A 27,915-nucleotide genomic window follows, 5' to 3' on the forward strand; every position below is an offset into this window, starting at 1 on the left:
CCTTGTCGGCCTAGGCCAAAACACAGCCCTGCTCCTACCGCCAGCCCTGTCTCAAGTCATGGCGGGGAGCAACAAGGTCATGCTCCAGCTACAGCTAACGTTTCTTCTTCATGCACAGAAGTCTGTGGAGAAGGCTTAGATCACAAATGCTGTGCTAAGATATGCCTAGTCAAGATATACCCAAAGGATCAACCTAAGGAAGCTATTAGGATGTATGCCATAACAGATGAACAGAGCAACAGTTCCCTGGATAAGCCTAAATTCTTTGAGATCTTTGGGATAGAGGGGCACGCATCACCGTGTACTATCAGAACTTGTTCTGGTCGTGAAGAGACCTTCGGCAGAAGGTCCAATGGGTTCATGGTCTCTTATATCAATAAGGAGGAGGGCATACCCCCTACCAACATTAGTCGAGTGTGACCAGATACCAGATGAAAGGAAAGAGATTCCTACTCCAGAGGCTGCATATCACCATCCTCACTTGAGGCACCTTGTGAATGAAATTCCTGTAATGGACATGAATGCTGAAATCTTGATCTTGCTAGGAAGAGACATTCTCAGAGTACACAAAGTATGCAAGCAGTGCAATGGACCTGATGATGCCCCTTACGCGCAAAAACTTGATCTGGGCTGGGTAATCGTGGTTGACATATGCTTGGATAGAATGCGTACGTCATCCGAGATCCACTCCTTCAAAACTTACATGTTAGGAAACAGATGTGCATCCCACTTCAAACAGTGCCCTTGCCATTATGAAGTAAAAGGGAAACATCTTGACATTATCCAAGTACCTGATGTCCCTCCTAACCTTTGTTATGACAACCTAGGTACCACAGTGTTTTGTACTACAAGTGATGACAACAAAATAGCCTTGTCAGTCGAAGACAGAGAGTTCATCAAAATAATGGACAAAGAATTCTTTCAGGATGAGTCTAACAGCTGGGTTGCACCATTACCTCTTTGTGCTGCAAGGGTTAAACTCCCAACCAATCGTGAACAGGCTCTATCCAGATTCAACTCACTTCAGCGAACACTAAAGAACAGGCCTGAAATGAAGGACCATTTCACCGCCTTTATGAAAAGGATCTTTGACAATGATCACGCCAAACCAGCTCCACCACTTCAAAGACACGATGAGTGCTGGTACCTGCCTTTCTTCGGAGTGTATCATCCACATAAGCCAAAGCAAATCAGGGTAGTATTTGACTCCAGTGCCAAGCATCAAGGCGTATCCCTGAACAATGTTCTTCTCACTGGTCTGAACCTAATCAACAACCTTGTAGGTGTACTTATGAGGTTTAGAAGAGAGCCAGTTGCCATAACTGCTGACATTGAACAAATGTTTCATTGCTTCACTGTGCATGAAGACCATAGGAACCTCCTAAGGTTTCTGGGGCACCGTGACAACAACATGGACATTGAGATGATTGAATACCGCATGAAGGTACATGTTTTCGTAAATAGTTACATAGTTACATAGTTAGTCAGGTTGAAAAAAGACACAAGTCCATCCAGTCCAACCATAAAAAAAAAAAAAAAAAAAAAAAAAAAAAAAACGTACAATCCAATATACCCAATACTATACCCACAGTTGATCCAGAGGAAGGCAAAAAACCCCAGCAGAGCATGCTCCAATTTGCTACAGCAGGGGAAAAAATTCCTTCCTGATCCCAGAGAGGCAATCGGATTTTCCCTGGATCAACTTTACCTATAAATGTCAGTACCCAAAATAGTCCCTCACCCGCTGTTGCAACATACGATTTACGAAGGACTGCCCTTGACGGAGAAAAGGAGTATGGCATGGATGCTCGACACTTCATTGAGAGAGACTTCTATGTGGACGACGGGCTTAAATCTTTACCTACAGACGAAGAAGCCATAGACCTGCTCCAAAGGACACAAGGTATGCTTTCTGAGGCTAACCTCAGACCACACAAGATTGCCTCAAATAATGTTGCTGTCTGTCCATCTGACATCTGTCCATAGGATGTTGTTTCAGAACTGTGAAGGCTTTTTTAGATGTTGTTTGGCAAACTCTAATTCGGCCTTCCTGTTTTTGAGGCTCACCAATGGTTTACATCTTGTGGTGAACCCTCTGTATTCACTCTGGTGAAGTCTTCTCTTGATTGTTGACTTTGACACACATACACCTACCTCCTGGAGAGTGTTCTTGATCTGGCCAACTGTTGTGAAGGGTGTTTTCTTCACCAAGGAAAGAAATCTTCAGTCATCCACCACAGTTGTTTTCCGTGGTCTTCCGGGTCTTTTGGTGTTGCTGAGCTCCCCGGTGCGTTCTTTCTTTTTAAGGATGTTCCAAACAGTTGATTTGGCCACACCTAATGTTTTTGATATTTCTCTGATGGGTTTGTTTTGTTTTTTCACCCTAATGATGGCTTGCTTCACTGATAGTGACAGCTCTTTGGATCTCATATTGAGAGTTGACAGCAACAGATTCCAAATGCAAATAGCACACTTGAAATGAACTCTGGACCTTTTATCTGCTCCTTGTAAATGGGATAATGAGGAAATAAAACACACCTGGCCATGAAACAGCTGAGCAGCCAATTGTCCCATTACTTTTGGTCCCTTAAAAAGTGGGAGGCACATATACAAACTGTTGTAATTCCTACACCGTTCACCTGAATTGGATGTAAATACCCTCAGATTAAAGCTGAAAGTCTGCAGTTAAAGCACATCTTGTTTGTTTCATTTCAAATCCATTGTGGTTGTGTATAGAGCCAAAAAGATTAGAATTGTGTTGATGTCCCAATATTTATGGACCTGACTGTACAACCAGACTAAATGTTTCTATGTCTATGTAGAGAGAATCAGGAAATCATCTAAATCTGAACAATGGCATTATGTTCAATCTAAAATTAACCCTGCAGATCATGCCACCAGGCCAGTGTCTGCAAGTGTCTTTGCAAATTCTTCTTGGTCAACAGGTCCTGAATTCCTGCTGGGTCATCCAGAAGAAACCACAGCTGATGTCTTCAGTCTTCTAGAACCTGACAAAGATTCAGAGACCCCAACTATCCTTACCTCAGCTACTCTTCTTACCCAGAAGCTTGGGTCTGTTCCTGTTCCACCTGGAAACTTTAAAACAGGAAATCTGTGAAGCGAGTACAACACCCAACTGCTTCTGGAATCGTTGGAAGATGGAGTATCTTTCTACTCTGCAAGGACGCAGGAAATGGCAACGGCTGAACCCTAACATACAAGTTGGAGATCTCGTTCTGCTTAAGGACCAGCAAGCTGAAAGAATCGAATGGCCCATGGGACTTATTGTAAAGAGGGTTCCTAGTGATGACGGTAAGGTACGTAAGGTGGAGGTGAAGGTTTCAATCCAAGAGACTGTAAAGACCTTCATCAGACCTATCACGGAACGTCTTCTGCTCTTACCCTTTGGAGAATGAACTTGTTTGCCTACGCTGCTGGATCCTACCTGTGACTTCAAGAAGAAAGTGTCTTGAACTTTAGTTGATATAACTTGAAGCCTTAAATTGAGAGTTATTGTTTTTGCATTATATGCATGTTCTTTTTATGTCTTACAGGTCTGTAAGACATCTAGCAAATTGCACGGTTTGTTATTTGCAGTTGCATAACTACCGTTCTGATGTATATAGTGACATTTACCATGCCAGACGGGGAGTGTGCTGCCCCAACGGGGCATAGAATTGATATAGATTGTTTCCTAACCATTTTCTATGGACCTTTATATTTAGTTCACATGCTGCTATCTAGTGACCTTTTGTGGTAATGCACTTGTTTCCCATGTTCTTTTTCCCTTATGTTAGACACACTTCCTTTGTATGTAATGCGCCACCCTTCTTCCTGAGATTGTACTTCCTGTGTCATGGATGCAGCTAACAGGGCATATGTATTCTGCATAGTAAGCTACAGACAATATCATCTTTTGACTGCATAAATACTACAACCTATTCATCTGTTGTATCCTGTCATCTGCTGTAACCTGATGTTCAGAATAAAAGCACCTCTGTGGATGGAATCATATTTGGGGAGTTCAAACTATCTGATGAGGATTGTCCTCAGTGATTATATCTTATACAGGCCAGGCATAGAGGTCTCACAAGGGATAAATCGCTTCACAACAATCAGAGTCAGAATACCCATTATGAGGAGTTCCCACCATCCCTGTGCTGAGTTCCCGGGTCTGTACACCTGCTGTGCCCATTATGAGAGGTTCCCACCATCCCTGTGCTGAGTTCCCGGGTCTGTACACCCGCTGTGCCCATTATGAGGGGTTCCCACCATCCCTGTGCTTAGTTCCGGGGTCTGTACACCCGCAGTGCCCATTATGAGGGATTCCCACCATCCCTGTGCTGAGTTCCCTGGTCTGTACACCCGCTGTGCCCATTATGAGGGGTTCCCACCGTCCCTGTGCTGAGTTCCCAGGTCTGTACACCCGCTGTGCCCATTATGAGGGGTTCCCACCATCCCTGTGCTGAGTTCCCGGGTCTGTACCCCTGCTGTGCCCATTATGAGGGGTTCCCACCATTCCTGTGCTGAGTTTTGGTGGACTGGTCCTGCAATGGGTGATCTTAGAGTTGGTTATGAGTTGGTTGTGGTCATATCACTCACTCCGATACACTTGAAGACTTGGGCTAAGATGTTTCCTTGCGGCGGGTACTTCTTGTACATCCCGCTCCCGCTGACAAACACAACTGGAGGAGAGAAAACACAAAGTCAGACATCTGTCCTCACATGACCCGACCGTCCTCCATCTACATGAAGGGAATCATTCACAAACACAACGCTTTCATCACATCTGGGGGGGGTCAGCTCCTCACACCAAGGACAGAGGGGCCCCCGGGGGCCACACACATTTCCAGAATTAAAGAATACGTCTCAGTGATTTATTTATGGATCAAACTGACTAATCTGGTGATGGGAGATATCTCTACAATACTCCGGATGGGGGGCTGAGGGGCCAGTGATAGAGATGCCGCATCTCCAATCTGCCTCCAGAGGATCAGCCTGACAGCCAGGCAAACTGCCATTTTTTGGAAGGAAAGATCAGTGATGGCATCCAATATTTTTCTAACGCCTGTAGACAGCTGTAAAAACGTAACAGGGAGTCAAATCTTAAAGGTGTTTCTCCTGATAGGCTTTAAAGCCGACGTTTAATCGATCACAGCACCCCGGCCTCAGGGGTCCTCTCAAGAGCCCTCAGCCCTGATGTAAGCAGTGGGCGGACTCTTGGGAGGAGTTTTGCAAATATTAAAATGCCTTGATTGATGAGTGTCAGTCTGGAGGAGTGGGCGCTCCTAGGCAGTCTGTATTTGGACCACCCTAATAACTCCCACATGCAGGGCTGCTGTTAGAAACTAGACATGTGCAGTTTGCTTCATTCAGAATTTTTCCGAAACAGTTTTTAGAAATTTGTATCCGAATTTCCAAATTACAATAGTAACAAATTTAACCGCTTGCACGGCTCTTGTTCTGGGCGGGCGTCATATGACGTCTGTCCATTTAAACAGGGCATGCGTGCGATCGTGTGCATGCAGCCCTGTACCTTCGGTGGTGGTGTGTCACGGAGACACCGCTCGCCACCGAGGGGGGTGAACAGCCATTGGGCATGGCTGTTTACCACGTGATCGGCCGTGATGAAGTCACGGAGACACTGCTCGTCACCGGCGCTGGTAAACAGCCATTGGCCGGCAGGCTGTTTACCACGTGATCGGCTGTGATCCTTTCACAGCCGATCACTAAATGTAAACATAGAGCGGTAATGAGATGTTACCGGGTTCTCCTCCTCACACACCGATCGCGTGTGAGAAGGAGATTGCGGTAACATCTCGTTACTGCTTACAGTGTACACCAACACACACTGATTGCCCCCCCCAATAAAGAGGACCTGTCACCACCCATCAAAGTACCTGTCACAGTCCATCCGAGTACCTGTCACAGTCCATCCGAGTACATGTCACAGTCCATCTGAGTACCTGTCACAGTCCATCTGATTACCCGAGTACCTGTCACAGTCCATCTGAGTACCTGTCACAGTCTATCTGAGTACCCGAGTACTTGTCACAGTTCACCTGAGTACCTGTCACAGTTCATCTGAGTACCCGAGTTCCTGAGTACCTGTCACAGTCCATCTGAGTTCCTGAGTCCCTGTCACAGTCCATCTGAGTACCCGAGTACCTGTCACAGATCATATGAGTACCGAGTACCTGTCACCGCCCTTCAGAGTACCCGAATACCAGTCACCAGCCCATCAGAGTCCCAGAGTACCTATCTGTAGCCCATCAGAGTACCTGTCCCCAGGCCATCAGAGTACCCAAGTACCTGTCACCAGGCCATCAGAGTACCCAAGTACCTGTCACCAGGCCATCAGAGTACCCGAGTACCTGTCACCAGGCCATCAGAGTACCCGAGTACCTGTCACCAGCTCATCAGAATACCCGAGTACCTGTCTGCAGCTCATCAAGCTACCCGAGTACCTATCTGCAGCCCATCAGAGTACCCGAGTACCTATCTGCAGCCCATGCCTCGTAGAATATACGTTGGGGTGTTTGCTTTCCAAAATGGGGTAATTTTGTGGGTAATTCCACTGGGCTGGTGCTCAAAGACCTTCAAAAGTGTGTTAGGTAGGAATGAAATGAGATGTGTAATGTATGCTCCTAGAACGCCTAAAGGTACTACATCAATGTTGGGCCTCTGTATGTGGCCAGGCTGTGTAAAAGTCTCACACATGTTGTATCGCCATACTCGGGAAGAGTAGCAGAATGTATTTTGGGGTGTAATTTTTGCTATGTACATGCTATGTGTTAGAAATATCTTATAAATTGACAACTTTGTGTAAAAAAATGCATTTTCATTTCTTTTACACATTTTCCAAAAACCTCTGGAAAAAAATGAACCGTTCAAAAGACTCATTATGCCTCATAGATTATGTGTTGGGGTGTTTGGTTTCCAAAATTGGGTCATTTTTTGAGCAATTCCATTGTTCTGGTGCTCCAGGGCCTTCAAAAGTGTAATGGGTGGTTGAGAAATGAGATGTGTCATTTATGCTCGTAGAACGCCTGAAAGTACTACTTCAATGTTGGTCCTCTGTATGTGGCCAGGCTGTGTAAAAGTCTCACACATGTGGTATCGCCATACTCGGGAAGAGTAGCAGAATTTATTTTGGGGTGTAATTTGTTGTATGCATATGCTGTGTGTGAGAAATAACCTGATACTATGACAATTTTTGTAAAAAAAAAAAAAAAATCTTCATTTTGCAAAGAATTGTGGGAAAAAATTACAACTTAAAAAAAACTCACCATGCTAATTACTTAATACCTTGGAATGTCTACTTTTTAAAAAGGGGTCATTTGGGGGGTATTTGTACTTTCCTGACTTGTTAGGCTCGGTTCACACATGGGCGGCACGACTTGGAGGTCGCCTCAGCGAGGCGACCTGCAAACGACTGCCGGGGCGACTTGCGAGACGACTTCTGCATAGAAGTCTATGCAAGTCGCCCCAAGTCGCCCCCAAAGTAATACAGGAACCTTTTTCTAAGTCGGAGCGACTTGCGTCGCTCCGATTAGAACGGTTCCATAGCACAGAACGGGAGGCGACTTGTCAGGCGACTAGGTCGCCTGACAAGTCGCCCCAGTGTGAACCGAGCCTTAGTGTCTCAAGAAATGAGATTCACCAGATGTACTGAAGGCCTGATCAGATGTGATCAATTTTCAGTGATTGGCACCATAGTTTGTAGACTCTATAACTTTCACAAAGACCAAATAATATACACTTATTTGGGTTTTTTTTAGCAAAGATATGTAGCAGTATAAATTTTGGCCAAAATTTATGAAGAAAAATTACTAATTTGCAAAATTTTAGGACAGAAACAAAGGCATTTTTTTTCACAAAATTTACAGTCTTTTTTTATTTATAGTACAAAAAATAAAAAAAACCCACTAGTGATTAAATACCACAAAAAGAAAGGGGGGGGGGGCTAGGCAGGAAGGGGAAACATATGGTTCAGAGAGAGGGTGATTGGTGCAGGGGGGGGGGGGGGGGGGCAATTACTAAAAAAATTACTAAAAAGGGGGATGGATCTCCTGTATGGCTCTGCAGCAGCTGAAAGCCCACGGGAGGGAGAGGAGAAGAAGCCGGGATCAGTTCCAGCATTCACCCCACCCTCTGCTTTGCCAATCACCCTCCTTACCCCCCCACATCCGATTCACCCAGCTGCCTGGGTCCCCCCCTGCTGACCCGGGCCTTGTACAGGATAGGGTGACCACGTGTCCCGGATCGCCCGGGACAGTCCCTAATTTTGCAGGTAGGTCCCGGCCCGCCACATCACTCCCTGACTGTACTTGTCCTGGCCGGGAATGTCTGGGGAGGCACAATCCCCGCCCCCTGCTTGTGATTGGAGAAATCATAAATCCCGCCTTTTGTTTCTAGCAGTGGCGGCTGGTGCTCAAAATTTTGGCACAAACGAATCCCCCCCCCCCCCCCCGAGAGGTGAACGGCGGCGGCTCACCCTTTTTTGAAGCTTATTAGAGCCTCTGGCTTAAAAAAAAACACCCCCTCCATTGGAATCCATGCGTCCAGCGCCCTGCAATTAGATTAGTGGGCCAGACGCATGAATGGAGGGGGGTGGGTGCACCTTATGGAGCGGTCACCACTGCACTGCAGGGCGATGTAGAGCCAGCATTGAAAGAAGGTAAAACGGGTCTCGGACGGGCAGGACAAGTACTGCAGAAGGGGCTTTTTTGGGGGGGCGTGGTCAGTGCTTCTGGGTAGAGCGCACACCCGCCGCCCCCAGCTGTGCTGTGATTCGCTGATTTTTGGGAAGAGGGGGGGGGGGTTGTCCCTGAATGGCAGTTTGGAAATGTGGTCACCCTAGTACGGTAGGACCGGTGGTACGCCCTTATCCATGGCCCCGCCCACATGTGATGCTGAGCCTCCCATGATTGAAAGAACTGACAACCAGACATCCAATGAATAAGAAGGGCGGGGCCAGGAACAGTCAGGCTGGGGAGGAAATAGCTAGATGATGCTGGAGGTCCTCCAGCCAGGAAATGAGGCGGGGCTCTATCTGACTTGCTGCAGCTTCTAATGCACATGGTGAGAGGCTCACAGTGTGCAGTGAAATCAGAGTTTGCCATTTCAGTTAGACATGTGCAGAACGAAAACATTTGTTTTGTTTCAATACGTTATTTAAATACATTTGTTTAGTTAAATTAGTTTCATTCGTTTTCGGAATTCGTTTCGTTTATTTGTTTTCGAATCGATTGGAATTTTTCGAATTCGGATCGATTCAAAACGTTTTCAAATAGTTTTGGAATTCTAATAGTTTTGGAATTCGAAAAATTTTGGAAATCGAAAAGTTTTAGAATTCGAATAGTTTTTGAATCAATTTCGATCAGTTTTGGAATTATAATAGTTTCGAGTTTCAAAAAATGTTGGAAATCGAAAAGTTTTCGAATTCAAATAGTTTTCAAACCAGTTTTGAATAGTTTTCTAATTCTAATAGTTTTGGAATCCTATTAGTTTTGTAATTCGAAAAATTTTGGAAATCGAAAAGTTTTGGAATTTGAATAGTTTTCGAATCAATTTCGAATAGTTTTGGAATTCTAATAGTTTTGGAATTGGAAAAATTTTGGAAATCGAAAAGTTTTCGAATTCGAATAGTTTTCGAATTCAAATTTGAAAACGATTCGAACTCGAAAAGTATTCAAAAACGATTCAAATTTCATCCGAATTTTTTGTTTTCGTTAGTTCAAATTCATTTAAATTCGGTACTATTCTAATTCAGAAATTCGGACACATCCGAATTTCCGAAAACAAAAATTTGTCAGAATTTTCATTCGGAACGAAACGAACCGCACATGTCTAATTTCAGTCCAGGAGAGGAGCCGGTACAACTGTGCCAGACTGAAGGGGAGGCCGGAGGTGGGATTTCATCGCTGTGCCGTCCTTTTTATCAGACGCGGATGTCCTTCCGGTTATCTTTTATTCGATCTTCTCCACCAATAAATCGGTTACAAAGTTTGACTTTGTTTCCTGTACTATTTACAGGGTCATTCCTGTCATTTTGTTCTCATGAGATACTTCAATACGTTACATAATAACATAAAAAATTGCCAATAAATCGTTTTACTTACTCACAGCAAAAAACATAAAAGCAGCCGGAACGCCAAACGCCAAAGCGTAACAATCCTGCCCAAAGCACCGGACGTCTCCTGCAAGACACGGGGGAGAGGTGATGTGAGAGGAGGCATCTGGTACGACTTTAACATGATGAGACAATGAATGGAAGGAATGTCTGTAAACAAAGGTGAATCTGAAACCTCCCATCCCTGGATCACACTCACCGTGACCGCCAATCATCCCCGCCATAACATTTGCAGTGAAGTGTTCAGGGAAAATTTGCAGTGAATGTAAGTTAGGATTTCAGTATAAAATTCTTATTTGCAGGTGTGCTGGGGAGGCAATGAATGTGGACATACACTATGCAATCAGATTGTACAATCTTCTTAACCACTTGCCATCCGGGCCAATTCTTACACTTCGCTCTTACATGTAAAAATCGTAATTTTTTTGATAGAAAATTACCTAGAACCTCCAAACATTATATATATATATATTTTTTTTTAGCAGAGGCCCTATAGAATAAAGTGGAGTATGTTGCAATTTTTTTTATGTCACACGGTATTGTGCCGTGGTTTTTCAAACGTAATTTTTTTGGGGGAGAAAAAACACTTTCATGGATAAAAAAAAAAACTAGCGAGTTAGTGTGTTATAGTGTGCTATTGTGATTCTATTGTGAGTGTAGAGAGTGTCAGTGTAGGGTGAATGTAGTGATAGTGCAGTGTCAGTGTAGTGCGACCTTCCTTTTTTACTGTAGTTACAGTGGAGTGTGTCAGGGCAGTTATACTGCAGTATATTGAAGTATATCAGTGTTGTTTTACTGCAGTATAATAAAGTGTGTCAGTGCAGTTTTACTGCAGTATATTGTAGAGCATCAGTGTAGTTTTACTGCGGTATATTGTAGTGTGTCAGGGCAGTTTTACTGCACTATATTGAAGTGTGTCAGTGCAGTTTTACTGCAGTATATCGTAGTGCGTCAGTGTAGTTTTACTGCAGTATATTGTAGTGCGTCAGGGCAGTTTTACTGCAGTATATTGTAGTGCATCAGTGCAATTTTACTGCAGTACAGGCATACTCCACCTTTAAGTACACAATGGGGTTTATTTACTACAGCTGGAAAGCGCAAAATCAGTCAGTGTAGTTTTACTGCGGTATATTGTAGTGTGTCAGGGCAGTTTTACTGCGGTATATTGTAGTGTGTCAGTGTAGTTTTACTGCAGTATATTGTAGTGCATCAGGGCAGTTTTACTGCAGTATATTGTAGTGCGCCAGTGTAGTTTTACTGCAGTATATTGTAGTGCGTCAGTGCAGTTTTACTGCGGTATATCGAAGTGTGTCAGTGCAGTTTTACTGCAGTATATCGTAGTGCGTCAGTGTAGTTTTACTGCAGTATATTGTAGTGTGTCAGTGTAGTTTTACTGTAGTATATTGTAGTGCGTCAGGGCAGATTTACTGCAGTATATTGTAGTGCATCAGTGCAATTTTACTGCAGTACAGGCATACTCCACTTTTAAGTACACAATGGGGTTTATTTACTACAGCTGGAAAGCGCAAAATCAGGCTCAATTCTGCATAGAAACCAATGAGCTTCTAACCCCAGATTGTTCAATTAAGCTTTTGTAATAAAACCTGGAAGCTCATTGGTTTCTATGCAGAAGTGAGCCTGATTTTGCACTTTCCAGCTTTAGTAAATAAACCCCATTGTGTACTTAAAAGTGGGGTATGCCTGTATATTGTAGTGCGTCAGTGTAGTTTTACTGTAGTATATTGTAGTGCGTCAGTGTAGTTTTACTGCAGAATATTGTAGTGCGTCAGTGTAGTTTTACTGCAGAATGTTGTAGTGCGTCAGTGTAGTTTTACTGCAGTATATTGTAGTGCGTCAGGGCAGTTTTACTGCAGTATATTGTAGTGCGTCAGTGCAATTTTACTGCAATACAGGCATACTCCACTTTTAAGTACACAATGGAGTTTATTTACTCAGTGTAGTTTTACTGCAGTATATTGTAGTGCGTCAGTGTAGTTTTACTGCAGTATATTGTAGTGTGTCAGGGCAGTTTTGCTGTGGTATATTGAAGTGTGTCAGTGCCAACTGGTTGTCAATTGGTTGTCTGCGAGCTGGTGGTAAGTAGGCTTGGATTTTTTCCTGGGCATTCCCCAGGTTTTGTTGATATCAGGATGATGCTTGGAGCCTTCATCCCGGCACGTTGAACGGACAGTGTATACAGCGCGGAGCTGGGAGCCGTACACCAGAAATAGGAGCCCGCTGACTCGCAGTGGAGGCTGGTGGGTAGGTCGCGCTTCCCCACGTCTTCTCCCTCCTCCTTCTGGCGGCCAATCGAATCGCTTCTCCTTTCGGTCAATCAGGAAACGGGTCTCAGGACCTGCTTCCTGATTGGCCAGGAGGAGAATCAGTGTGATAATAGGGAATATTCATTTGCTATTGTCACACAACTGGGTGGGCTCAGGGCGCAGTGCTCTGCGCGCTGAGTCCACCCTTTTTTGAAGCCTATTGGAGCCTCAGGCTCTAATTATGTGCTTCAAAAAAAAAAAACGCTTTGGAATCCATGCGTCCGGCGCCCTGCATGTAGATTAGGGGGCTTGACACATGAATTAGGGGCGGCACCCCTGCGCCCTTAATGGACGGGCTGCCACTGGTGCTGGCATAGTTATAACTGGATTAGAAAGTGTCTATAACATTGAGTGTTCACAACTTTAAACAATGTATCTGTATTCAATCAGGCAGGCCCTAGCACAACATAGTTGATGGAAGATCTCATTGAGATTGTACAACCAGATTGTATAGTGTATGGTCAGTAGATGAAGAATGGAGCTGTGTATAGGGGGAGGGGGGGGGGGGTCTTCACACCATGACAGCTGTTTATCAAACATGAAGATTGGAAATAATATTGTGATTGGAGGGGGAATTACTTTGCTGCACACAGATGACATCCTGTTGGGAGCCCCATTAAAGAAATGTATGACAGTAGAGAACATCAGCTCACATTTGTAGGACCTATTTATAGGACTGGAGGTGCATAAAAAGTAACTGACCTCTGAGAATCGGCGTCACGAAGGTGGAGATGAGACTGCCGGCATTGATGGACATATAGAAGATGGAGAAGAATTTTCCTCTCTCTTTTACCTGGAGAAGATGGGAAAAAATCAGTTTATTTATAAGTTTCCTGTTTCTGGGCTTTTATTAGCATCTCTCACTTTCCAAAGAGATAAAATCTTACATGTTCTGCATCGAACTGGTCACCACCAAAAGCCGTGACGCAGGGCTTGATACTGCCGGTCCCGAAGGCGATGGCAATCAGACCAATCATAGACAGAACTCTGAGAAAGAGACATAGACAAAGGATTATGTATAATGGGGTCCACTTACCTGTCCCCCCCACTCCTGTATCCAGGGGACAGTCCTATATTCACTTACATTGACCAAAGTTATAATGGTATTTTGGGGAGGTGGTTGCGGGGTCATACTTACACGTGCAAATCCTGGTTTCCAATATCCGGGATGGCGCCCACAGACATGATCACATGACCGAACACGTACAGAATAGACAGCCAAAAGATAGTGCTGTGGGAACAGAAGAGTGTTGTAATGAGGAGCGGAGATCATACAATGTATCTACAATAAGATCTCCCCCCCCCCATAGATTTCAAAATGGGCACTGATGTGGTTTACAATCCTGATCCAGATTTCATTCGGAATCGAAAATCGATAATATACCAAATGTTTATTCAGAGAAAATGGGTCCCTGGCTGCTCGTACATTTTGGGGAGAGAATCAAATCTCCCCAAAATGGCAAATCAGCGTGGCCCGTCTGCACTACATTCTGAAACTGTTTGACAATTTTTAGACGCAGCTTTTCACAGATTGGTGAACCTCTGCCCATCTTTACTTCACTCTGACTCTCTAAGATGCTCTTTCTATGCCCAATCATGTTATTGCCAATTAACTTAATTAGTTGCAAAGATTTCTTACAGTTCTTCCTTGTTAGTACCACTTACTTTGCCAGGTATGCAATTGAGCTGCTGGGCCACCCTGCATCCAGTGTGCTTTCCGAATGGGCATTTAGTGCTGCCGGAGGTTTTGTGACAGATAAGAGAGTGCGTCTGAGTCAGGGCTGGGCTCAGCCCTTCCTTCTCTGAGCTGGCCACTCTGCTGTTGGCTAATTGCCAGCTCCTATCGCTCCACAGTTACTCAGCTGTTGATGATATCCTGCTCGTCAGTCCTGCCTACTTAAGCCGTCCACTCCAGAGGATCTGTGCCTTCTCCTTGGTCAACATCACAGAGACTATCTCCTGTGTTCCTGTTAAAGACTTGCTTGGCTGACATCCCTTCTGGCTCCAGATCCTGCTTGCTGTTTTAACTACGCTCATCTCCGGCTTCCTGACGTTTGGCTTGTCTGACTATCCGTTCCAGTTTCTGAACTCTGGCTATGTTTTGACTACGTTTGTTCTATTTTCTTTTATTATTAAACAAGTGTGATTTAACTGTACTTCTGTCTCGGTCTGATTTCATGGTTTCTGACAGTCTGTTTACAGACTTTGTGGACCGGCTGACATTTATCAAAATGAATCAGTCCTGGATTATCAGCAGCTATATCAAGCCCCTGATGCCGATGTCGCTGATGAGGTGTTTTCGGGATTTCGAATCTCTGAAAGACTGCCTAGCTTTGTGGGTGTTTATATCATCTGGAGGAAATTTTTTGGTGTTGGTTTCATGCGCACAATACACACAAGGACAATTTTTTCCACACCTGTTTGACAGGTGCATATCATTTCAATTTTTGACAGCAAGGCCAATTCTTGCATTTATCAAGAGTACCTCTATAGGGTTACAGTGTTAAGGCTCCACCGACACCCAAAGACCAATTTTTCCACCACTGTTTGACTGGTGCATATTATTTAAATTTTTGACAGTAAAGCCAATCCTTGCTTTCATCAAGAGTACCTCTATAGAGTTACGGTGTGAAGGCACCACTGACACCCAAAGCCCAATTTTTCCCCACCTGTTGCTTCTATACAAAGTCTGTGAAAGAGACACCAGAATGTATCCAAAAAATCTCTAATCTTGTTCCGAGTGCACTACATTGTGGTCTCATCATACAGACTGCCTGCCCCCCCAAGTCGTTGTATACAAAATAAAGAAAGCTTGAATGGAAAATGTAATTTTTTTGGCTTTATAAATGTAATTATTGCTGCAGCAGGTTCTATACATGGTACAGATGTACCACTTTACAGGAAGACTAAGGGGACCCCAAGGCACTACATTTAATGGTATTTTTTATTTTTATGGTTATTTCTCATTTTTATGGTTTCACTTTAAGCATCAGTAAATCACTGCTCATTTAAAAATGATGTTTTTTACAAACTTTTTTTCATTGATACATGTCCCCCAGGGGCAGGACCCCAAAACCATTGTATGCCCAATTACTTGCATATAAGCCTTTAAAATGGGCACTTTTGATTTCTCCAGTTCGGGTCCCATAGACTTTAATGGGGTTCGTTATTCGGTTCCGAACTTTTGCGATATTCAAACGTTCTTACGCTAATTGAACCAGAGGGGGAGGGGGTGTTTGGCCCATGTCTAATCACCACCATTACTAGAATAAAAAAAATAAAAAATCCAGTATATATAACATAGTTTGTAGGTGCTATAACTTTCACGCAAACCAATTAATATACAGTACACTTATTGGGATTTTTTTTAACCAAAGACATGCAGCAGAATACATTTTGGCCTAAAGTTATGAAGAAATTAAATTTTTTTAAATCGTTTTATTTGATTTGTTTTATAGCAGAAAGTGAAAAATATTGGGGGTTTTTTTTGGTCTTTTTTAGTTTATATAGTAATAATTAAAAAACCTAGCAGTGATCAAATACCACCAAAAGAAAGCTTCTAAACAAAGTCTGTGAGACACCAGAATGTATCCAAAAAATCTCTAATCTTGTTCCGAGTGCACTACATTGTGGTCTCATAATACAGACTGCCTGCCCCCCAAGTCGTTGTATACAAAATAAAGAAAGCTTGAATGGAAAATGTAATTTTTTTGGCTTTATAAATGTAATTATTGCTGCAGCAGGTTCTATACATGGTACAGATGTACCACTTTACAGGAAGACTAAGGGGACCCCAAGGCACTACATTTAATGGTATTTTTTATTTTTATGGTTATTTCTCATTTTTATGGTTTCACTTTAAGCATCAGTAAATCACTGCTCATTTAAAAATGATGTTTTTTACAAACTTTTTTTCATTGATACATGTCCCCCAGGGGCAGGACCCCAAAACCATTGTATGCCCAATTACTTGCATATAAGCCTTTAAAATGGGCACTTTTGATTTCTCCAGTTCGGGTCCCATAGACTTTAATGGGGTTCGTTATTCGGTTCCGAACTTTTGCGATATTCGAACGTTCTTACGCTAATTGAACCAGAGGGGGAGGGGGGTGTTTGGCCCATGTCTAATCACCACCATTACTAGAATAAAAAAAATAAAAAATCCAGTATATATAACATAGTTTGTAGGTGCTATAACTTTCACGCAAACCAATTAATATACAGTACACTTATTGGGATTTTTTTTAACCAAAGACATGCAGCAGAATACATTTTGGCCTAAAGTTATGAAGAAATTAAATTTTTTTAAATCGTTTTATTTGATTTGTTTTATAGCAGAAAGTGAAAAATATTGGGGTTTTTTTTTGGTCTTTTTTAGTTTATATAGTAATAATTAAAAAACCTAGCAGTGATCAAATACCACCAAAAGAAAGCTTCTATACAAAGTCTGTGAGACACCAGAATGTATCCAAAAAATCTCTAATCTTGTTCCGAGTGCACTACATTGTGGTCTCATAATACAGACTGCCTGCCCCCCCAAGTCGTTGTATACAAAATAAAGAAAGCTTGAATGGAAAATGTAATTTTTTTGGCTTTATAAATGTAATTATTGCTGCAGCAGGTTCTATACATGGTACAGATGTACCACTTTACAGGAAGACTATGGGGACCCCCAGGCACTACATTTAATGGTATTTTTTATTTTTATGGTTATTTCTCATTTTTCTGGTTTCACTTTAAGCATCAGTAAATCACTGCTCATTTAAAAATTATGTTTTTTACAAACTTTTTTCATTGATACATGTCCCCCACAGGAAGGACGCCCAAAACCATTGTATGCCCAATTACTTGCATATAAGCCTTTAAAATGGGCACTTTTGATTTCTCCAGTTCGGGTCCCATAGACTTTAATGGGGTTCGTTATTCGGTTCTGAACTTTTGCGATATTCGAACGTTCTTACGCGAATCGAACCAGAGGGGGAGGGGGGTGTTTGGCCCATGTCTAATCACCACCATTACTAGAATAAAAAAATTAAAAATACAGTATTTCTAACATAGTTTGTAGGTGCTATAACTTTCACGCAAACCATTTAATATACAGTACACTTATTGGGATTTTTTTTAACCAAAGACATGTAGCAGAATACATTTTGGCCTAAAGTTATGAAGAAATTCAATTTTTCTAAATCGTTTTATTTGATTTGTTTTATAGCAGAAAGTGAAAAATATTGGGGTTTTTTTTTGGTCTTTTTTTGTTTATATAGTAAAAATGAAAAAACCCAGCAGTGATCAAATACCATCAAAAGAAAGCTCTATTTGTATGAAAAAAATTATATAAATTTAATATGGGTACAGTGCTGCATGATCGCGCAATTGCCAGTTCACCCCTTCAATACCGGACACTTTCACCCCCTTCCTGCCCAGGCCAATTTTCAGCTTTCAGCGCTGTCACACTTTGAATGACAATTGCACTTCCATGCAACACTATACCCATAGGAAATTTTTGTGTTCACACAACTAGAGCTTTCTTTTGGTGGTATTTAATCACCACTGGGGTTTTTATTTTTTTCTAAATAAACGAAAAAAGACTAAAGATTTTGAAAAAATAAAACAATTTTCTTTGTTTCTGATATAAAATGTAGCAAATAAATAATTGTTCTTCATAATTTTATCCAAAAATGTATTCTGTGACATTTCTTTGGTGAAAAGAACCCAAATCAGTGTATATTATTTAGTCTGTTAGAAAGTTACAGAGTCCACAAACTATGGGATATATCTGAAAATCGATCAATCCTGATGTACAGAAGGCCGATCTCATTTCATGAGACCCTAAAATGCCACGGCAGTGCAAATACCAGCAAAATTACCCATTTTTGGAAAGTAGACAGTCCAAGCTATTTAGTAAGAGGTATGATGAGTTATTTTTAAGTAATTTTTTTTGTCACACATTTTTGAAAAATGAAGGAATTAAAAAAAAAATGTGCTAATTTTTTAAATTTTTTTTACATACTGTCACTAGTGCAGTACAGCGTCATCATATATCTGGTGTGGCGGTGATCAGGGACACTGACTGATGACAGTACAAAAAAAAAAGTTAAAATTAAAATTTTCTTTTTTTATTTTTTTTTTTATTATTACATTTTTTTCTCTTTTTTTTTTTACAATTTGTTTTCGCACACTGTGACCAGAGCAATATATTGTTACCATAGTAACATTGTACTAGTCTGGGGAAGTGATCAGGACTTTTTTTTTTTCCACACATTATGTTTGCTTATATCAGTGAATTACATTGCTATAAGCAAGCATTTTACTAAATTCAGTTTGTTTTGTTGTGATTAGCTGTGATTGGTCAAAGCTAATCACATGGTACAGATGGGCTGCGATTGGCCCTGTCTATGTACCATGTGATCAAATTGACTAATCACAGCTAGCAACACAATTTTACACAATGGATGGCTTGAAAGGATGTCATCCATTGTCTACAACTGTCATGTGACCTGCTGTGATTGGTCAGGGCGGTCACATGGTACCGGCACCGAGCCGGTGCACTGATCAGTCATTGGCTGTGTCCCCCGTGGACATTTCTTGTGGCCCGATTTCTTGGCGGCAGAAGTATTCTTTTATTTCCTGAGATTGGTTAGAGAAGACACCATTGAACTCACTTGAATTTGCCCAGCCAGGCGTCAGCGATGGGGGCTCCGATGAGCGGGGTGAAGTAGCAGAGCCCGGAGAAGGCGTGGTAGATGGTGGTGGAGCGGTTCCTGTCCCATCCCAGGTAGTTCAGGAAGTAAAGTGTCAGGACAGCTGTAAAGAGAGACAATTTGAATTAATATCTTACAGGGATGCACCTGTAATAAAGAATAATACGTACTCAGGGGCGGACTGACCATTCGGGCTCTCGGGCACTGCCCGAGGGCCCCATGCCACTAAGGGGCCCCATCAGGGTTGCCAGGCTCAATAAAACCAGGGACAGTATGTAAAAATCTGTGTTTTTTTAAAAATTCCAAGATTATAGCTGCCCCACCTCTCCAGTACCTTTTCAGTGTGTGTATGTGTATTCTGTGTGTGTATATTGTGTGTCTGTGTGTGTATACTGTATGTGTGTATTCTGTATGTGTATATTGTGTGTCTGTGTGTGTATACTGTATGTGTGTATACTGTGTGGCCCCATAATCTCCTATTGCCCGGGGGCCCCATAATCTTCTCCTATTGCCCGGGAGCCCCATGAGTTGTCAGTCCGCCCCTGTACGTACTGTATATATGTATATATATGTATATATATATATATATATATATATATATATATATATATATATATATATATATATATAAAATATTATAATCTAGCCCCCAGTGCCTGAAACATGTCAGACTGAGCACAACCTGGAAAACCCTGACTATCTCATAGCACAATGCTCTCATTATTATCCTTGCAACATTGTAAATTGCACTATGTTGTCAAAAGTATTGGGACACCTGCCTTTACATGCACATAAATTTTAATGACATCCCAGTCTTAGTCCGTAGGGTTCAATATTGAGTTGGCTCCGCCCTTTGCAGCTATAACAGCTTCAACTCTTCTGGGAAGGCCGTCCACAAGGTTTAGGAGGGTGTCTATGGGAATGTTTGACCGTTCTTCCAGAAGGGCATTTTGTGAGGTCAGGCACTGATGTTCGACGAGAAGGCCTGGCTCCCAGTCTCCGCTCTAATTCATCCCAAAGGTGTTCTGTCGGGCTGAGGTCAGGACTCTGTGCAGGCCAGTCAAGTTCCTCCACCCCAAACCAGCTCATCCATGTCTTTATGGACCTTGCTTTGTGCACTCGTGCGCAGTCATGTTGGAACAGGAAGGGGCCGTCCCCAAACTGTTCCCACAAAGTTGGGAGCATGAAATTGTCCAAAATGTCTTGGTATGCTGACGTCTTAAGAGTTCCCTTCACTGGAACTAAGGGACCAAGCCCAACCCCTGAAAAACAACCCCCACACCATAATTCCCCCTCCACCAAATGGTTTGGACCAGTGCACAATGCAAGGTTCCAGTGAAGGGAACTCTTAAGGTGTCGGCATACCAAGACATTTTGGACAATTTCACTCTCCCAACTTTGTGGGAACAGTTTGGGGACAGCCCCTTCCTGTTCCAACATGACTGTGCACCAGTACACAAAGCAAGGTCCATAAAGACATGGATGAGCGAGTTTGGGGAACTTGACTGGCCTGCACAGAGTCCTGACCTCTGCCCGATAGAATACCTTTGGGATGAATTAGAGCGGAGACTGCAAACCAGGCCTTCTCATCCAACATCAGTGCCTGACCTCACAAATGCTCTTCTGGAAGAATGGTCAAACATTCCCATAGACACCCTCCTACACCTTGTGGACGGCCTTCCCAGAAGAGTTGAAGCTGTTATAGCTGCAATGGGCGGAGCCAACTCAATATTGAACCCTACGGACTAAGACTGGGATGCCATTAAATTTCATGTGTGTGTAAAGGCAGGTGTCCCAATACTTTTGGTAATATAGGGGTTTACTTACTAAAGCTAGAGATTTAGTCACATCTCTGCATAGTAACCAATCAGCTTCTATCTAGCTTGTTCAGTGAAGCGTTGCCAATAAAACCTGGAAGCTGATTGGTTTGTATGGAGAATTGTGACTCATTTTGTACTCTCCAGCTTTAGGAAATAAATCCCTGTAGTGTATAAAGATATTATATTTCCTTTGTGGGAGGGGCTTTATCGAGGAGTTGTCACCTTCCGGTGGGTCTGGGAGTATAAAATAAATGTGATGACAACCTTTCCATTGCTGAGATGTAACAAGCCGGCAGCACGCTAATTCCTAACTCTCTTCCCATTGGCTCGGACAAATCATGTGACCCGCCATCTTTTACTTTTCAATACATTGTTGCAATATTGTTCCCTCTCCGCACAGATTGGATAATGGGGATTTCTCCGGAGAAGACGGATAACAGAATTCTTTTTTTTTTTTTGTATTTGTTTAGCTCATAGGAGAAACGATCGGCGATGTATTTTGATTGTCTTGTTCCCGTGCGGTGGCGGCGGTCTGTCCGCCAGCGCCGTTCCCGTCCCGCATCGCGTATTTGTTTCACAAATTAATTTCTATTGATCCCTCTGACTGCCGGCGAATCATTCGATGTCCAGTCCGTGGGAAGTCCAGACTTTCTATGTGTTGGCGGGTCAGTAGAGTTCAATAGAAGGAGATAATTGTCTGCTAAGAGAACGAGGATTCGCCGTAATGCGCATCGTCCGCACTGCGTCATCGCGATCGTCTTCTGTGCGGCTGCAGGACGGTGAGATCCATGAAATCCTCCCCTTCAGTCCGGCACAGGTGTACCGGCTCCTCTCCTGGACTGATACGGCTTCCTCTGATTTCACCGCACACTGTGAGCTTCTCACCATGTGCATTAGAAGCTGCTGCAAGTCAGATAGAGCCCCGCCCTCATTCCCTGGCTGGATGACATCCAGCATCATCTGGCACTTTCCTCCCCAGCCTGTCCTACCTTTCATTCATTAGATTTCAGTCCTTTCGATCGTGGTGGCTCAGCATCACATGTGGATGTTACCTATGTAACTACAACCCGCCTAGGGATGCCCATACATTCCGACTGACACCCACCCTTCAAGGCATTTAGATATTTGTATAACTCCACCCAAGAGCCCGCCCACTGCTTGAATCAGGACTGAGGGCTCTGGAGAGGAGTGCTGAGGACGGGGGGCTGGGATGTTTTCAGGAAGCCGTGTACAGCCCCCCCTGCCGGCCCCTCCCCACCATCTGTCCGCATTGCATAGAGAAGAGCTGAGACACAGTGATGAGATCACTTGGGCCCCATACACACTATTAGATTTTCTGCAGATTTTTGTCTTCAGATTTACCAAAACCACATAATATGAGGTCAAACCTTAGGAGTTTCAATTTGTATGCAATCAGGCTGGCCCCCGCACTTCATGGTTTTGGTAAATCTGAAGGCAAAAATCTGCAGAAAATCTGGTAGTGTTTATGGGGGTCTCAGTCTATAATAAGGTTTGTAATGATATCAGAAAGGTTTTATTTAATAATCTCATTATCAAGTTGATGGGGGGGAGGGGGAGGAACCAGGGAAGGCAAAATATATAAGCAGATTAAACTTCAGCTTTAAAGCCCAACCGGGTTCTGCCTCAGTCACTGCAGGAGGTGAATGTTCATTAAGTCCAGGGAGCTTCACAATAGTCTGTATTACTTACCTGTTCCAGCAGGTTCTATCACCGATATCTCCCCGAAATCTAATTTGTGGGCGGAGCCTTAGCGTCATCATGTACAGTCCGGGGCGATTAACCCTGCATTGTACATTGGGGGCAAGAGTGCGACCGCAGCCAGGAGCAGCTTACAGAGGAGAACAAACACAGATATCTCCTCCTACTTTCTCTCTGCCCCGCCCTACTCTCCCCCTCCCCCTACACTTTCTCTTCCTCCCTCTCTACCTCTCTCCCGCTCTCTCCCTCTCTCCTCCCTACCTCTTCCTCAATCTTTCTCCCCCCTCCCCTCTCTCCTCCTACTCTTTCTCTATCTCCCCCCCTACTCTCTCTCTCTCTCTCTCTCTGTTTCTCTCTCTCTCTCTCCCCCCTACTCTCTCTCTCTCTCACACACTCTCTCTCTCCCCCCTACTCTCTCTCTCTCCCCCCTACTCCCCCCCCCCACTCTCTCCCCCCCCACTCTCTCTCCCTCCCCCTACTCTCTCTCTCCCCCCCACTCTCTCCCCCCCCCACTCTCTCTCCCTCCCCCTACTCTCTCTCTCCCCCCCACTCTCTCCCCCCACTCTCTCTCCCCCCCACTCTCTCTCCCTCCCCCTACTCTCTATCGCCCCCTACTCTCTCTCCCCCCTACTCTCTCTCACACACTCTCTCTCTCTCCCTACTCTCTCTCTCCCCCCACTCTCTCTCTCTCCCCCCCACTCTCTCTCCCCCACTCTCTCTCCCCCCCACTCTCTCTATCGCCCCCTACTCTCTCTCCCCCTACTCTCTCTCTCTCACACACTCTCTCTCCCCCTACTCTCTCTCCCCCCTACTCTCTCTCTCTCCCCCCTACTCTCTCTCTCCCCCCTACTCTCTCTCTCCCCCTACTCTCTCTCTCTCCCTACTCTCTCTCTCTCTCTCTCTCTCTCCCTACACTCTCTCTCCCCCCCCACTCTCTCTCCCTCCCCCTACTCTCTATCGCCCCCTACTCTCTCTCCCTCCACTCTCTCTCTCTCCCCCCCACTCTCTCTCCCTCCCCTTACTCTCTATCGCCCCCTACTCTCTCTCCCCCCTACTCTCTCTCTCTCACACACTCTCTCTCCCCCTACTCTCTCTCCCCCCCCACTCTCTCTCTCTCCCCCCTACTCTCTCTCTCCCCCTACTCTCTCTCTCTCCCCCCTACTCTCTCTCTCCCCCTACTCTCTCTCTCCCCCTACTCTCTCTCTCTCTCCCTACTCTCTCTCTCTCTCTCTCCCTACACTCTCTCTCCCCCCTACTCTCTCTCCCCCTACTCTCTCCCCCCCACTCTCTCCCTCTCCCCCCACTCTCTCTCTATCCCCCTACTCTCTATCTCCCCCCTACTCTCTCTCTCTCCCCCTACTCTCTCTCTCTCCCCCTACACTCTCTCTCTCTCCCTCCCCCTACTCTCTCTCTCTCCCCCCTTCACTCTCTCTCCCCCTACTCCCTTTCTCTCTCTCTCCCTCTCCCCCTACTCTCTCTCTTTCCCCCCCTACAAACTCTCTCTCTCCCTCCTCTCCCTCCCCCTCCCTCTCCCCCCTCTATCTCCCCTTCCTCTCTCCCCCTCCCTCTCCCTCTCTCCTTCTTCTCCCCCTCTCTCACCCCTCCTCCCTCTTTCTCTCTCCGCCCTCTATCTCTCTCTTTTCCCCCCTCTTTTTCTCCCTCCCCCCATCATATGTGTGCAGTATATACAACAACTAGCCTCACCTTCTGTGTAATCATCCTCTTGTAGGCCACACCCACCTTTAGGAGCAACCTGACCCTGACCACCATTACCCACGGTGCGCACCGCAGGACGAGTTTTTCTGTCCTATCCCAGGGTGCCCCGGGTTCTTCATAAACCTAGGCATGCTGACATTTGTCGCGCCGTTTTGATTTTTTTACTGTAAGGCCCCTTTCACACTGGGGCGGGGGTTTACCATCGTTTCAGTGGCAGTATTCGGCCGCTAACGGGGGGCGGTTTTACCCCGCTGCTGGCGGCCGAGAAAGAGTTATAACCATCGCAAAGCGCTGCTGCCGGCGGTATAGCCGTGCTGCCCCATTGATTTTCGATGGGCAGGAGCGGTGAAGGAGCGGTGTATATACCACTCCTTCATCGCTCCAAAGATGCTGCTAGCAGGACTTTTTTTACCGTCCTGCCAGCGCACCGCTCCAGTGTGAAAGCTCTCTTTCAGGGAGCTTTGCAGGCGCTATTTTTAGCGCTGTAGCGCCTGCAAAGTGCCCCAGTATGAAAGGAGTCTAAAGCCGATCATCAGATTACTTGTTGTGGGTGTGGTTACGGTATTATCACTTCCCTTCTCTAGGCTCCTCCTACCTACCCTCTCATTACATATGACATGATGACGTCATTCTGGGAATGGCATGGCTCCGCTGGAATAAGGAGCAAATGCTGCCAGAACTCCCAGAAAGGTAAAACAACAAAATAATGCAGCCCACCTGGTCCAGTACTTATCCCTGTCTCCATTCTGGTGATCTTCATTGTAAAATCCTGTCTGGAGGTGCACAAGAGTTCTTCAAAAAGTGTCCCTACTGGGTCCTCTTCATTCTGTGCATACACACCGAGATCCATTGGAATAAATGGGGTCATGACTTTATATGTCACAGAGGAGATGGGGGAATGGATGTTCCTCTATCTCCTTTGTGGGAGACCATCCCAACTGCTTACCGTGGTCTTCAGCTTCCTGGAGACCAAGAACTACCGCAGGCAGTGGTGGAAGATGGGGAGGGTCCTTCAGATGTGCGGTAAAAGTTTTACCCAATCGCCAACTAAAAAAAAAAAAACGGTACCAGGATCATGGCTGCAGCTCCTGGTATAACCACCTGCTGTCAGGACCTATTAATACGTCAGACGGCGAGTAGGTAATGGGACCTTTAGCCTTTTTACATTGGATTTAATAAAGACCTCATTGGTCGAAATGCGTCATCCAAGAGATTTCATTTTTAGATGTTCTGCTGGAGGCTTCAAACTTATAACTGTCTGTTATTTATCTGTTTATCTCTTGTGTTCTGAGAACGTTATCTATCTGCACCCCGCCCCTCTTACAGCCAATGACAGCAATAAAAGTTATAGTGATATCCAAGGTCAGGGCTAATGGAGGCTTAGCTGGCATTCCCCCGGTACTTTGGACCGCGTCCATCTGTACATCTACACGGCAAAGACTGGCGATCAGATGTGAGTGGTGCTATCAGCCGGCTGCCCTCACCTTTCATTCCATAGTAGGAGAATCTCTCGCAGAACTCGTTGACGATGATGAACATAATACTCAGCGGGTAGTTGGTTCCACATATTCGCTGCAGGAGAGAACGTACCAGAGTTAGTGGTTATCAGGTGAAGTCTGTATTGCCTAATATAAACCTTATTACCAAAAGTATTGGGACGCCTGCCTTTACACACACATGAACTTTAATGACATCCCAGTCTTAGTCCGTAGGGTTCAATATTGAGTTGGCTCCGCCCTTTGCAGCTATAACAGCTTCAACTCCTCTGGGAAGGCCGTCCACAAGGTTTAGGAGGGTGTCTATGGGAAGGTTTGACCATTCTTCCAGAAGCGCATTTGTGAGGTCAGGCACTGATGTTGGACAAGAAGGCCTGGCTCGCAGTCTCCGCTCTAATTCACCCCAAAGGTGTTCTATCGGGTTGAGGTCAGGACTCTGTGCAGGCCAGTCAAGTTCCGCCACCCCAAACTCGCTCATCCATGTTTTTATGGACCTTGGTTTGTGCACTGGTCCAAATCATTTGGTGGAGGGGGGGATTATGGTGTGGGGGGGGGATTATGGTGTGGGGTTGTTTTTCAGGGGTTGGGCTTGGCCCCTTAGTTCCAGTGAAGGGAACTCTTAAGGCGTCAGCATTCCAAGACATTTTGGTCAATTTCATGGTCCCAACTTTGTGGGAACAGTTTGGGGAAGGCCCCTTCCTGTTCCAACATGAATGCCCACCAGTGCACAAAACAAGGTCCATAAAGACATGAATGAGGGTGTTTGGGGTGGAGGAACTTGACTGGCCTGCACAGAGTCCTGACCTCAACCCAATAGAACACCTTTAGGATGAATTAAAGTGGAGACTGCGAGCCAGGCCTTCTCATCCAACATCAGTGCCTGACCTCACAAATGTTCTTCTGGAAGAATGGTGAAACATTCCCATAGACACCCTCCTAAACCTTGTGGACGGCCTTCCCAGAAGAGTTGAAGCTGTTATAGCTGCAAAGGGTGGGCCAACTCAATATTGAACCCTACGGACTAAGACTGGGAAGCCATCAAAGTTCATGTGTGTGTAAAGGCAGGTGTCCCAATACTTTTGGCAATATAGTGTATGTGATTGAGCAGGACTTTCTATAGTAATAGATGTGGTGGAGCAGGACTCTCTGGAGTACTAGGCATAGCGGAGCAGTCCACCCTTCATTGGGTTAGGCTGTAACTGTACTCTGTATAAGACTCGCTTTGTGTGTTTGCTGCCAGAAATCCTAACAACACAAAATCATAAACTCCGATCGTACATGATCTCAGGCTGATGTCCCTCTCCGGCTCAGAACTGTGGATGTCTGGATGACAGCCCACCCAACCCAGTGAGTTCCTGGTAAGAAAATGGTTAAGGGACTGCAGGACAACTTACCGGCACTTTCTTGGTCGGCACCGAATCTCTGGAGAAGAACTTTCTGACCCCGGACCCTGAGGAGGAGAAAAGATACGGGTCATCTCTGAGGCCTGATATGATGCCGATGTTGTGCAGGATACCTATTGTTGCTGGGGGAAGATCTATTGTTGTGTGGGATATCTATTGTTGCTGGGGAGAGGTCTATTGGTATGTGGGGGATCTATTGTTACTGGGGTAAGGTCTATTGTTGTGTGGGGGATCTATTGTTACTGGGGGAAGGTCTATTGTTGTGTGGGGGATCTATTGTTGCTGGGGGAAGATCTATTGTTGTGTGGGATATCTATTGTTGCTGGGGAGAGGTCTATTGGTATGTGGGGGATCGATTGTTGCTGGGGGTGTAGTCATATAGTAAAGGGATGAGGATTGAGTTGCTGGGGTGGGGTCTATTGTTGCTGGGGTGGGGTCTATCAAATTCCATACAAATACCTTAGTAGCACAAAATTATACTTGGTTCTGTCATTTTTACATATTTACATGTACATATCTATACCTGGAATCCAGCTTTGATATACTAAACATACATTAAAGCTGAACTCTGTCCAAAAACAATTTAATGACTGTTTGCCTG

The 27,915-nt window shown here is 44.6% G+C and overlaps 1 protein-coding gene across 1 annotated transcript in view; it reads right to left on the reverse strand.

Moving 5' to 3' along the window:
• The window catches only part of LOC141147272 (solute carrier family 15 member 2-like), a 65,389-nt gene extending 37,925 nt beyond the window's left edge, over positions 1-27,464 (reverse strand). Inside the window, exons 1-8 of the mRNA XM_073634479.1 lie at positions 27,306-27,464; positions 25,900-25,987; positions 19,122-19,263; positions 13,598-13,690; positions 13,347-13,446; positions 13,162-13,252; positions 10,125-10,202; positions 4,603-4,685 (exon numbers count right to left, since the gene is read on the reverse strand). Of these exons, the coding sequence (XP_073490580.1) occupies positions 4,603-4,685; positions 10,125-10,202; positions 13,162-13,252; positions 13,347-13,446; positions 13,598-13,690; positions 19,122-19,263; positions 25,900-25,954 (642 nt within the window). The 5' untranslated portion in view covers positions 25,955-25,987; positions 27,306-27,464. The remainder of the gene's footprint in view (positions 1-4,602; positions 4,686-10,124; positions 10,203-13,161; positions 13,253-13,346; positions 13,447-13,597; positions 13,691-19,121; positions 19,264-25,899; positions 25,988-27,305) is intronic.
• Positions 27,465-27,915: the final 451 nt, after the last annotated feature.

This window comes from Aquarana catesbeiana, linkage group LG06 (genome assembly GCF_042186555.1).
Source record: "Aquarana catesbeiana isolate 2022-GZ linkage group LG06, ASM4218655v1, whole genome shotgun sequence".
In the NCBI taxonomy this organism is placed as follows: domain Eukaryota; kingdom Metazoa; phylum Chordata; class Amphibia; order Anura; family Ranidae; genus Aquarana; species Aquarana catesbeiana.